At 39.4% G+C, this 14,042-nt stretch overlaps 1 protein-coding gene across 1 annotated transcript in view; it reads left to right on the top strand.

Annotated features, from left to right (window-relative positions):
- The window catches only part of ireb2 (iron-responsive element binding protein 2), a 76,515-nt gene that overhangs the window by 21,615 nt on the left and 40,858 nt on the right, over positions 1-14,042 (top strand). Inside the window, 8 exon segments of the mRNA XM_048257345.1 lie at positions 682-903; positions 6,020-6,089; positions 8,675-8,773; positions 8,775-8,859; positions 8,976-9,115; positions 12,171-12,342; positions 12,441-12,541; positions 12,630-12,746. Of these exon segments, the coding sequence (XP_048113302.1) occupies positions 682-903; positions 6,020-6,089; positions 8,675-8,773; positions 8,775-8,859; positions 8,976-9,115; positions 12,171-12,342; positions 12,441-12,541; positions 12,630-12,746 (1,006 nt within the window).

Genomic DNA, 14,042 nt, shown 5'->3' with positions numbered 1-14,042 from the left:
GTAATCAGTGCAGTGGAAAAGTGCAAAAAATTAGGGGTTAATAAAAGGTAAAAGAGTAAATATAAGCACAAATTAAGCGGGGCAACCAAAAAGGCGTCCGAACGCGGCGGCGCCATGGCAAAAATAAATGCAGCCCATCGGAAAAAGAATGAGACTATTTGGGACAACGTGGCCAAGTTATGGACAGGCAGCTTAAAACAGACCCATGGGGGCATCAAAACTAAACTGAAAGTAACTCCTCACTGCCCCCATGGGTCTGCTTTAAGCTGCCTGTCCATAACTTGGCCTATGTTGTCCCAAATTGTCTCATTCAAAAGTATTGCTACCATGATACTCAATATATTGTCCAACGGTGAGTTATTTTTCCCCATTGCACCAACACTGGATTTCAGGGTTCCCCCAACCCAAATCCCACTTTAACCACTGCTGGCAACCAATGTAGAGTAGCCAGAATTGGAGTGATGTGTTTCCTATATTTAGTCTAGTTTCTGGGTTCTGAACAGTTGGGCAAAAGATTGTATATTTAGACATGTAAATAATGTATTGCAATAGTTCAGTCTTGAAGAGATAAAGGCATGCTTAATTCGCTCTGTCTTTTGATGTTAACATCAATCTGATTTTTGAAATGTTCCCAAGTTGATAATAACAGGCCTGGTTAAATGTTTTCTGTTTTGTCCGAAGTGCTATTCAGAATGCCCCAAACCCCGGTGGCGGAGAAGGTCATGGAGTTCGTGTCCACTCATCTCACACTAGACCTGTGCAGGAAGGAAATCTATGTAGTGGGCAGCGTAGCTGCAGCAGAGGGACCTGCAGTGACTCACCTCTCAGCTCTGCCAGACTTGCTTCGGTCCAGATAGAGAACACGCCTCTGCTTTGTCCATTCCACCTCCAGCCTGTTTCTGAGTAAGTAGAAGAACCACAGAACCTCATATCCTGTAGGGGAGAGGTTTTGCATCATGATGCATCATCAAAATGGTGGTTTAAGTTTATTTAGGGTGTGTCTGGTCCACTTTTGCTAGTTTGACGGCGTAATAAGTGATCAGACACCAGACACATGGTTCAAAGTGTTATTGTTTCATGGTTAATCATGGTTGTGTTTTGGCCAAGACATCCATTATACAAATGAGAGTGCCATTTCCTATTCCCTTAAAGAGCAAGGAGTGCTTTTATGATAAGTGACTTACATTTACTTATTACAGAAATTACTATTTGAATATAGAAAAAACAGCAGCAATATAAGCCTCTGATAGGTAAACCGAGGTATTAATCCCATCAACTTTGTTTCTATGCTCTGCCCATGCCCCAAACAGTCAGTGAGTGCAAACTAACAAAGTGGGTTTCGAACTGTACCATCTCATACAGTGCCTGCCTTTACATCTTGAGCGAGACCTAGGCTTCCAGATGGACATGGCACACCTATTGCTGAGATCTTCTCCTTTAGATGGGATATGTAATCACTGCAGCCTTGCTAGTCACGAGCCGAGCAGAAAGACACCGACATACAGTAACATGAGGGATAGATGTATTTCTTCACAAAGAAATATCAAATCTCTAAACATACCCTTAACTTAAAACAGCTGGTAGGCCTTCTGTTAGGCTTATGTCATTTTAATCTGTAAAAATGCAGATAAAAAAAAAAAATGCTAATGAAATCATACTTACTGCATGTTTGTAATATGGAAGGGATAATGTTTAGACCCTGATGCGCCTGAAAGGACTTAATTTCCGATAATGACCGGCGTTCTATACATTATCCCGCTTATTACACGGCTACTTGCCAAAACAAAACAATAAACTCCACACCATATGACTCTACATTTATTTGTTACCGTTTCATGGTGGCTTTTGCAGAAACAAATAGTTTGCAATACACACTGAACTTGAATCAAACCTCCTTTAGAGCACAGCTGATCAACCGTCTTCCAATGAAGTTCCATTGCAAGAAGTAACCAAACTACTTGCGGAGTGACATGAAAGACGTGAATAAGAAGCACAAAACCCGTTGCCATTGACAGTGGTAATTATATGTTTGCAGCGGTAATTACATAAAATATTTTACCATATAACATTGGGAAATCCCATTCAAGTCAAAGGAGCGTTCTACTAGCATTGTGAAGAGCCATGTAATGAGCATGTTTAGTGAATAATATTAATACTTAAAATTAGATCTATGAAATGAAAAAATTATATTGTATCATTTATTTGTTTACATATTTTATTTCAAATATCTTAATAGTTCTTACATTTCATCTTGTTACAATTCCATCAAGCTCTGCAGAAACCTGGTAATAACCCATTGATTTGAATCAGGTGTGAAGGGGAAAACATGAATGGGCCTATGTATTGAGTTAACAGGCCATAATTATCTCATCAGTGAAACTACTACTGCGGTCTAGGGATGTCACGGTAAACTGGTTTTACTATTAACCACGGTGTGAAACGTCACGGTTAATAAATCGTGAAGGCTCTCCTACACCGCCTTTCTGTTGACACTCATACAAACATACATCCGGTACCACAGATTAGCGCAACTCGCACGGAACCAAAACAAACACTTTCAAGCTGCAGCCGTCATGCCAAAAACAGCGATACATGGCTGCTAGTTTAAGTGATGCTGAGGCTGCCCAGCAACAAATAATCATAGGTCATTGTTGAGTTGATTTACTCACTTGCATCTGTCAAGTTTGTCTAACCCAGTGTTTTTCAACCACTTTATAACCACATGCTCTCATTGATTGTATGATTGCACTATTTGTGGTATGCAGGCATTGTACCACGGGGGCCCCATATCCAGTATTCACAGAATCATCACAAATCCAGTTCATAACAACAATTAAATTAGATATAGTCACCACAAATGAAACAGAGGGCGCTTGTTTTATTGAGCAGGTCTTGCATAGAAGCCATAATAAGGCCATATCTCTGTATTATTTGAAATTTTAGGCTATGGTATGTTTATTTTTTCTTCACACAGGATGTTAGTGTGCCGTGGGACATTTTAAGTGTCAAAAGTGTGCCGTGGCACAAAAAAGTTTGAAAAACACTGGTCTAACCTACCTAGGCTATGACATTTAGTTCATTTGGGCCTACTGTTGGGTTTAATGACATTTCAGAAATGGGCTACGCAACCTATTGGCAAACTTTTACATCTGGAGTTACTTGCTAACTATCTCGCTAACTCACGTCATGTCATTTGAGTAGTGCTCACCAAAATCATAAAGGAACATTGCGAGACACTTATCTCTTCTATGATCCCAGAAAGATTTTCTTTGACTTGTTTTTTTGAACATTTATTTTATCTAATGACACAGAAAACACAATTACTTGCATCCACAAATCCTTACGTACTATGTGCAACTTTTTTCACTAGCCTGACGTATTTCTTAAAGTGACAGGCACTCAATTAGACCTAGACACCACAAATGTGCACTCAATTAGACCTACACATCACATTAATGATATGCCTAAGTGTAATAGATTAAAAATCAATATGATGTATTCAAAATACTAAATATTTTTACCTACTAGTAATTATGCACATCATAAAATTATATAAATCCTTAACAAAATATATAATCTTTATAAGAATTCCAAAATATATGAAATAGAAACCTGACATTTAGCCATAATCTTCTGTGTGTGTGTGTGTGTGTGTGTGTAGGATGGAGCAGAATTTAGGATGTTCTCTAGATGTTCTATCTAGATGTACAATTTCTATCTAGCCTATTCCATGTTTCTATTTTCTACCTCCAAAACAATATTACTGGTTAAAAAATGCTATTTGGGAAGCGTTTAGCTTACTGCCCATAGCCTCTCCACTGTTTGCGATTTGGGGCTATAGCACATACCAGGCCAAGCTCTGTAGTGGTTGATCAACGAAAAGTACTGTCTCCACGGCTTATTTGATGTGTGTTTATTTATTTATTTTATATTTGTTTGGGCTTTTTATGCCTTTAATTATAGGACAGTGGAGAGTGACAGGAAGTGAATGGGAGAGAGAGCAGGGGTGGGATCCGGAAAGGACCACGGGGCGGGAATCGAACCCGGGTTGCCGGCGTACGGTTCATGTGCCCCGGCCAGTTGCGCCACAGCTGGGGCCTATTTGATGTGTTTTAATGCAGAAAAAAACACCCTTGGGTCAATTTTCGCTGGAATTACACTTTAATGATAGGACAGTGGAGAATGACTCGAAGCGAATGGGAGAGAGAGCAGGGGTGGGATCCGGAAGGACCACGAAGTGGGAATCGAACCCGGGTTGCCGGTGTACTGTGTAGGTGCCCCAGCAAGTTGCGCCACAGCTGGGGCCAGTCTTTGATTTTTTTTTTTTTTAAAAATCAGCAATAACTGATTAAGCAACAGAGCTATTATTTGAGACCAAGTACATCCTCCTGGGTTATAAAACAGATGAAGTGACAGCAAAATAATAACTTCATATAGCTCGACTTACGTTTTTGTGGCAAAGCATGTATAATCCAAGGCTATCTTGTGTTTCTCTATGGCAAAGCATGTTCATAATCCGGTTTTGAGATCCTAGCAAATTCCTGCATGGCATCTAGTTCAAGGCTCATATTGCATCCCAATTTGTTCGACAAAGAAACATCTTTTTTGCCTTTACTTTGTTCATGGCAATGCACTAAAAAGTTGTTGTAGAGCATCATCATGAGTGCACACACAGGCTAACACCAAACTCGGGTCAAGTCAGGTCAGATCAATTTGTGTCACAGATATGTCGTTTACAGAAAGGTAATTTTTCATCACTAAATAAAAAAAAAAATAATTATTTCTGTAAGGCGCACACCACATATGTCTGTAAATTGCTCAGCCCCATAGTCCCCCTCCACCATGGTTCTTATATTGCCAGATTCAGGACAGTCTGGCCTACACATACATGAAAATGTAAGAATTGTATAATATGATTTTTGTCTTTTGTATTGTTTAAAAATAAAAATCAAATCAATGTAAGTACTAATATATGAAATGGTGGCAGATCTGGGTAGCTTAGACTGTGCTGAAAAAAAATAGCATGTGTAAATGACACTTACAATGACCAGGATAAATGCTTATAACTAAAGGTAGTGAGAATGGCCAAACAAAGAGTAGGGCTCATAGGGCTAAATAAAAAATCGCATTTATTACCATAAGGCACACATTTTTCATATTTGCTCAGCCCCAGAAAATCCCTACACCATAGCAATGATATTGCCAGATTCAGGACAGTCTGCCCTGCGCACACATGAAAGGCAAGTCGAGTGTCAGCTTGCAGTGGTGAGATGCATGTCAAAATATAAGAATCTTTATAATACGCTTTTTGTATTTGTATTATTTAATCAATGCAAGTATTAATACATGAATTTGTGGCAGATTTGGGTAGCCTAGACTCTAGACAAGAATATATAGCATATGTTATATGTATATATATATATATATATATGTGTATGGCATTTACAATGACCAGGATAAATGCTTCTAACTAAAGGTAGTGAAAATGCCCTTAAAACAGTCTAGGGTTCTAAGGGTTAAGTTAGTTAAGCTGCTGACTTGAGAATTTGATTCATTTTAATTTATTTTTTCTCCTACGTACACAAGCAGACATATTTTTATTTTTCAGTGTTGTACAGTCAGGCTCTACTAATCCTTCACTAAGGATTGACATAAATAGGTGGTGACAAATTTGTAACTGTAATTCACTAAAATAGTGAATTTAGGTCTTCTATGTTTTTACTTGGGATTATCCCAATGTTCCTTTTTTTTGTCAAATGAATTGGTAATTTGATGAAAAACACTGAAATTGAATAACCTGAATCAGGGTTTCTCCTGTTTCATTACTGTCGTCGTCTTTTAAGATTTTAAAATCAGTTTGCCTTTTTGTCTGCTCAGAGAAGTCACATTTGTTTTCACATTCATTCTCAAGTCTCCAGTCCGTTTTATGTTAATTCGGTTGCTCTGCAGAAATTTGTAGGCCACTGCGCTAAAGCCAATTTCCTGAAACCCCTGCCTAATCCCAAAACTTCATCTGTAGGCCAGAAACAACTCTCAAGAACCAAGAGATGGAGCTCATCCGAAATAAGGAGAGGTTGCAGTTCTTAAAGGTAATGTTACACTTCTATCCACATTTAAACTTCTGTCTACATTTCTTCCATTTCTCAGTCTTAGTAGTCAAAGACAAAACGTGGTGATTTTTTGCGTCCAGTTTAAAAGTCATATTTAGGAAATTAGTTATGCTACTGCTACCAACACTGAAATTACTAAATTCTTTGGTGTTTTGTTATTAAGTTCATTACAAGATTTTATTTTAAAGAATTAAGTTTAAAAAGGGTTACAGTTTCAAATCTCAAAATCTATATCACCCATAGAAATATAGCAAAAAATGATCAATTTGACATAAGTACAGTTGAAACCAGAAGTTTACATACCCTGTACACATGCTAAAGTTGACTAAAAGAGGAATAGAAAATCATCTTTTGGAAATTGATCTTAATGCCTTAACTAACAAAATGAGGAAAAATCCAACCTTTACGGACACCACAGGGCTCTACAGTGCGCCCATTTCACTCGCACATGCGAGTAAAAATGATGGCGTGCGAGTGCAAAACAATATTTAGGCGCACTGGTGCGAATGACTTCTAACCATGTCAATGTTTGTCTATAAAATACACCGCAACATCGAGAAACGTTACTGATGCAAACCATAGAATCACGTCACGAATGCAGCATACAAACTACACCTCCCATCAACGTTAGCAGTTCAAGGTAGACTCGGGCTAGTAGTCGCTTCTGTCAAACCAAAGGCAGCAGAAAAAGCGGAAAGTTAGACTAGCCAGCCAAGATGCAAAGATTGAAGAAATTAGTTCTTCTATCCACCGAATTCATTGGATATAGGAGGAACAGGATGAGATTCTGAGAATGCAGTGAGAGAAGGAAAGGTAACCTAACATCCCTTTTAGCCCAGTTGATGTATTGGCGGCAATATGCAAAATATAGCTGTAGCGAACCGGCACAAAAGTATCCTCCCGTAATACTCCCATTTTATTCAAAGGTAGAACGCTACTGACAACTGCAGGCTTTCACACATGCTTGTTTGTTTACACCGAATACAAGCTGAAGTGCAAAACGAAAGTAGGCCTAACGTTTGCCTACTGCCCCCATCAATGCAGATATTTCAAATAAAAACTAGAAGTATAAAACATATATCCTTGATTAGCATATGTTGGGTTTTGTGGAAGAGAAAATGGACTGTTTTAGTAGTAGTATTAGGCAGTATGCTGTCAGATAGGTCACCATGGGCATATTTGGATTAGCTATAGATGGATTCACAAATAAATAAATTAGCCTACATTTGGCAGGATACTTAATAAACAGGCTAAATGCAAATATGGCAATGTATTATATTATTTTACATTAACAAAATGTAGGAAAATAGAACAGACTGAAAATAAAGTAGGCATTGATCTTTAAAATCCTGTTTCCTGTAGCCTAAATGTTGTCAGTCATTCTTAATATTCGCAATTGGTGCACTGGCATGTTTAACTGTTAGCTGAAGTATAATGTTAGATTATGTGTAAGTTAAGTACAGAACTGACTGTGCGCCCAAATTTTTGTCTGTGCTCCTAAATTTTTTAATTTGGGCGCACAAGTGCTCCTGAAAAAAAATGTTAGTGTAGAGCCCTGCACCAGTTTTCTTTGTGATTGAATAATGTATCCTAAATAAATAAGTATACATACCCCTATGTTAAATTCCCATAGAGGCAGGCATATTTTTATTTTTAAAGGCCAGTTATTTCATGGATCCAGGATAATATGCATCCTGATAAAGTTCCCTTGGCCTTTGGAATTAAAATAGCCCCACATCATCACAAATCCTTCACCATAACATCATCTCTCAATGTAAAACAAACCAGCTATTGGGCAAACTAAAATAAAACTCAATTATTTGCATTTGATATTAAAGGCCCCCTAAATAATTTTTTTTTTCCCAAAATAATTTTCATGGCACATAAATTCTGAATAGGGCGAACTGCTCCTCTGCCGCACTCTGAGCGGGTCACGTCGCTTCTAATATAGACTAAGCAAGTCGCTGTGCCGGGTCCGTAATCAGCAGTCTAGCCGGTGGGTTAGCTAATGTTATGCCTACTGGCTTGGACAGCTAGCATGTTAATTAGCCTTATTTTGATTCAAGTGCTTTCAAAAAGGATGACTGCCAAACCACAGCAAATGTCTGATTGTGAATGTGTAACTTCTATGGCAACAAGTTCTGAAGATATAATGTTCACTAGTATGCACACATGTCACAGCATAAGTCGTTTTGGGTACTATCACTGAGTGGCAAAACGACAAATTGAGTGACCGCTTTCCATTTGAATCTCCAGCAAAATTCGAAATGATAAAGAGCTGTTATGCTATAGACAGTAGAGTACAAATATATAGGTTATTTATAGGAATTCTGAGCTCTCTTTGCTTTTCATGCAGTCCCTACAGTATATATCGTATCCGAGTTATGTTAAATAGTTTGTAACAAAGATTATTAACAAAGATTAGTAACAAAGATTTTATTAACAAGTTCTCAACTGTAGGGAGACCATGAGGGCAAATCTTCTTTAGTGCTGCTTTAAACAGATATTTCTGCGTTCACACTGGTTATCTCCTCTCTCCATTCTGTATGACTTTTCTTCTCTAGTGGTGCTCCCAAGCTTTCAGAAATGTGCATGTCATCCCTCCTGATGTTGGTACAGCTCACCAGGTGAAATTGGAGTATACATCCCAGGTGATTCAAGAGAGAGATGGACTCATTTTTTCCTGACAGTGTTGTTGGGACTGACTCTCACACTACCATGATAAATGGCCTTGGCATTCTGGGCTGGGGTGAGAAACATTTGAGTTATTAAACCTATTTATTGGATCTGTGTATTTCCCCTGGGAGTTTGTGGTATTGAGCTAAGTTATTAAGCATATTTATTGGACATGTTTATTCCTCTTAGGAGTTGGTGGTATCGAGTCAGAAGCAGTAATGCTTGGCCAGCCTGTCACGTTGACTCTTCCAAAGGTAGTGGGATGTAAGCTGACTGGAACCATCAACACACTGGCAACATCAATTGACATCGTCTTGGCGATTACAAAGGTATTTACTTTTGAGTTAAGTGGCTATAGTTAGCTGCTTGGGACACAGAACTGCTTTAAATGAGTGTATGTGGAACACTACTTACAAGTTAGAAGTGAAAGAATTGTAAATATGGGTAACACTTTAATTTAGAGAACACTTGTTAACCATTAATACATAACTAACGTTATATAAGGGGTATTGTATAGAACGCTGGTCATTATCGGAAAATAAGTCCTGACAGGGCGAACAGGACCCCGAAGTGCCAGTGGCTTTGTGTGGTATGTCTCAAAGCTGTCAGTGGAGCACAGTGCAGGGTGGTCTGGACAGGACTTGCAGCAGAAAAACGTCTGCTTCCTTTCTCTCAGTGCGTCATCTGGACTGTGCTTCCGCATGGAACAGACTTTGCAGTCCGGACGCGATTTCTCGTGTTGCCCGAGAAAGTGTCGTCCAGTGAGACGCACGGGGACTGTAGCCCCACCACAAGCTCGCGGAAACCAGCTGAGGGCATTATATCTTTGTGCAAAATGTAGGTGTTCACAAGTGCGACCTCTCATGATGTGATGGAACAACCGATGGTACCACTTCATTGAACGGTGTTGGTAGCTGTAATGGGAGCATAGCTGGTCTCCGCTATCTACCCCTCCCATGAAGCGGAACCATAGTGTAGTCCTCCACACTCTTTGGCTTGTGCAAAGTTCTGTAGCCATCAGGGCCTTTGCTTCACACTCATTTAGTGATAATGAGATTATCGTGCACTGTGGAGAGGACGGTGACTGTGCCAGCATCTTGAAAAGACGTAGTTAAAAGAGGACGTTTTTCAAAAAACGGGGCATACCTTTCCTGTTCACACGAACAGTTCCACACACGCCAGTGTTTACTGGTGGAGCTCTTGGAAAACGGGCGAGTTGTAGTAGGTGTCAGTGAAGAGTGTGTGTCCCTTCCCCAAAAGCTTGGCGTATAATTACTGGCCGCATCTGACAGGACAACATTCTTCAGACCAAAACAATGTCTTTTACACAGGCGAAATTTGGTGTCAAACCCAATGAACTCTGACATAATCAGAAGTTTGAGGCTTTCTAGTCAGACCCATGCTAGTCTGTATGGCTAAAAACGCCTCAATCTCAGACCGATCAGTGTGTTTGTAGTCCCGCAAACGAAAGTGACTTGCTAGCTCGGTGGAAGCTAACACCTTAACATAGCTAGTTTGTCTCGGCCACTATGAGACCAATTACACAATTGCTAAAAAAGGCTTTAAAACAAAAAGTATGGATCACTACAATCCCACACTCTCTGCGGACCAGGTCATGGGTTGGTCTGTACAAAAGGGATCCTCCCATCAGATCGCTTCCTCTCCCCCTCAGTGGCCACCGTCTTGCCTGTCACATCTAGCCACTCCCGCAAAGTGTCTCCCTCACCACAGCCAGTGAAGTCGCCGGCCGCTCCTCCTTCATCTCCCTCCTCGTCCTCCCCTGGCCCACACACGACCCCCTCCAACTCCTCCTCTCCAAATCCGAAGAACTCCTCATTGCTCTCACACTCCCAGTAAAAATGAAAACTCTCCTCCATGGTTATAAATTGACGGTACTGCAATCGCAAACTCTCAATCGCAAACTCTCAATCGCAAAAGTTTAAGAATGATGTAATTAGGGACACGCAACTCAAAACCGGGACCTCTGGTCACTCTATTCTGTGTGGTAGTTGAATAATCTGCCTTTCCATATTAAATGTCCATACTGGCTAAGAAAGGCATGTGAACAGTCTCTAAAATAAGGGTAGCTTCCTTAGTAAAGTATCTTTTTTACACTCTCGTTCTCTCTGAGGTAGTCTGCCGAGCATTTGCTCTGCTGCCAACTATATATCGCCCAAAATGCTTGATTGCATTGCTTTCTCCACATTTTAGCTACATTTTCATGTACCACATCAGCATTTTTGTTCAGTGAATCTTTTGTAAATTGCTTTACAATTACCGTCGGGCCCTCATTGGCAGCCTTCGTTATCGCCTGGCTTGCCTCAGCTTGCCACCATTCACTCCATCTTCATTAACATTCCTGGTAGAATTCTCAATATATTTGGCCTCTATGTGTCCAGTTAAATAGTCTGTCTGTGCTTGGTCTTGGATTTTGTGAAATAAATTTGTAAATAAATGCTACTTATAGTCCGGGGCAATTTATATATGGTTATTTCCTCTTCAAGATGCATTTTTTGACTAATGCGACTTATACTCCGGAGTGACTTATAGTCTTGATGTAAGGTTAATGGCATATAGTATGGGTCAAAATAGTGAGTTTATAGACTCCTAATACACTGTCTGAATATCTTACATATATATCTTACAAGGCTATAAAGCTTCCTATGAGCGTGAGGAGCTTGTAGGCGAAAAGTTTCAGTTTAAATGCAGTGATCAGTGTTTTTGTTAGAGAATGTTTACAATGTCAAAATGCACCAACAGGATGTTACATAAAGATGATACTTTTCAGGTCCTCTCCATTAAGATCCAACTTGAATGTTATTATGCTACTCCATTTAATTGAGAACGCGTCTGAGCGTGCACGAGAGGGAGAGAGAGAGTGGCAGGTTCCAGCTGGCTTGTCATTGTTGATAATTGATATCTCCTCAGTGTTTCCCAGAGAATCGAATTCCATTTGTGGTGGTTGGTTTGCAGAATTAACTTGAATGCAACCGTTTTTAACAAATTAGCACAGCGTGGTTATGATGCTAACCAGATTTAAGCACAATTTAGTACAACCTGGAAAATCATTGTGTGGTGGTCAATGCTGATATTGTGGTGGGCCGCCACAAATAAGTCAATGTATGGGAAACACTGCTCCTTTTTAGTATAAGAAACATATAAACAAAATCATGAAGGCAACAAAGACGAGGTTAGAGGAGATTGCGGAGTATCCGGTTGAATGATCTCATCCAAGAAAATGGTGTAAAAAGATTTACATTTAAAGTGAACATTGATGAACTGCTATCTCCATGTTAATTCCCTTGAACTGTATGCCCTTTAGTTTGATCTTAAGGCAGGTTATCAGTGTAATTATACTTACAGTAAGTGTATATACCTTTTCAGCACCTTCGCCAGGCAGGCATCTCTGGAAAATTTGTGGAGTTCTTTGGTCCTGGGGTCTCTCAGCTCTCTGCCTCTGACAGGACGACTATTGCCAACATGTGCCCTGAATACAATGCCACCATTAGTTTTTTCCCTGTTGATGATGTCACACTGAAGCACTTTAAACATACAAGTAAGGAATATTTTGACCACGTGGGCATTTTAATTAAATCTAAAACTGTGTGTGTTGAGTTTTGTATTACTAAGATGATGTTTTCTTTATTTTCTCAGACTTTTCTGAAGAAAAAATCAGAGTAATGAAAGCATATCTTAAAGCATTGAAGTTATTCAAAAGTAATCAAGACCAGTCTGAAGACCCACAGTATTCGGAGGTGAAGAGGTGTCTCACTGAAGAGTCTTTTTCAGATTCAGTTACAATGTGACTAATGTTAACAGATGTTTTTTCCTGTTTGCTGTAAGGTTATTGAAATCAACCTCGGCTCAATTGTTCCTCATGTGAGTGGGCCTAAACGGCCACAAGATAGAGTTGCAGTCAGCTGCATGAAGGAGGATTTCCTTACCTGTCTTAAAGAAAAGGTGAGGATGGGAATCCCTAACAAATACATTTGATCTGGCTGTTTACAGCATTAACACTGGAAAAGTATAAGACAATTAGGATCTGTTGTTTACAGAGCAAGAATTTCATACCTCAAGAGCAAGCGCAGTCAATGGAGGCAATAAAAGACTCCCTTGTTGAAAGAAAGTTTAACTGATCCACAAAATTTATTGAGATCACAGCCCCTCCCAGGAGCCCTTCCCCACAGTTCTAGTAACAGCTGATGAACTGTCATGCAGCAGGTTCGCATAAGACTGGGCACAGCACAGACCCTTCATGAACATTTTAGATGGGCAGTCGTGATATGTTTTTAGTTGCCCTGGATTTCCCTGTATGTAAAATAGGAGTAGCTGCAACGCAAGCACCAAGAATTCACGCTGCACAACTTCATAGAATGAAGTGGCCTACTCCACTGCTTGCAAAGTTGCGATCAAACTTTTCACAGGTTAAGTTTATATTGAAGTTGTCGTGGGGAAGAGCTCTTTTCCAAAAACGCTTAATGCATAAGCCCATAATTTTCTAGTGATGACAGGGTGATGTGTGCCTTCCATCAAGAAGTAGAGGAAGTAGCCATCCACAACATCAATGCTAGTAAATATCAACATTTGTATTACATTAATTGTATTCATGAATTTGAAAGTTATGTTGTAGATGTTTGGATGTTAGAAACGTTTAGTGTGTCTTAAGGCCAGGGCTTTGAACCGATTTTTTTTTTTTTTTCAATCGGTTCGTTCCGAACAGAAACGGAATTATAACGTTTCCGGTTATGAGTTCCACCAATAAATTGACGTTCCCGAACTGTTTAGAACAAAAAAAATACTGTTCCCGGAACGGTTAATTTCGTTCCTGTCAGCTGTTTAATGCTATAGGATTATGTCACATCTTTCTCATTCAGCTTAAACCAAATGTAATAATATTACAACCATTATTACATAATAATAATTATATTATTAATAATAATAATAATTAAATAGGCCTACAATTATTTCAAATGTGTAGTTTATTGTTAAAAGAGAAAATTTTCACACAAACGTAACGACATTATTAAGACACGTGGTTATGCCACTTGGGCAACAACTGTCGGGTGGAAAGGCCATCCAGTAGGCCTGAGGTTCGCTAGTCCATCATTAACGTGGAGTCAACAAATATAGCTATTGATATTGTGTTTGGAATGAGCGTTTTAATTAACGATGGATCGTAATTTACCTCTTATTTAAGATGTGGAGTGGAGACTTTGTAATCCACCGCTCTCTCTCCATTCAGTCAGCGAATGTCTG

Source organism: Alosa alosa, chromosome 11 (genome assembly GCF_017589495.1).
Source record: "Alosa alosa isolate M-15738 ecotype Scorff River chromosome 11, AALO_Geno_1.1, whole genome shotgun sequence".
NCBI lineage: Eukaryota > Metazoa > Chordata > Actinopteri > Clupeiformes > Clupeidae > Alosa > Alosa alosa.
The sequence above is the reverse complement of the archived record's forward strand: the minus strand, read 5'-3'. Positions and strand labels throughout refer to the sequence as shown.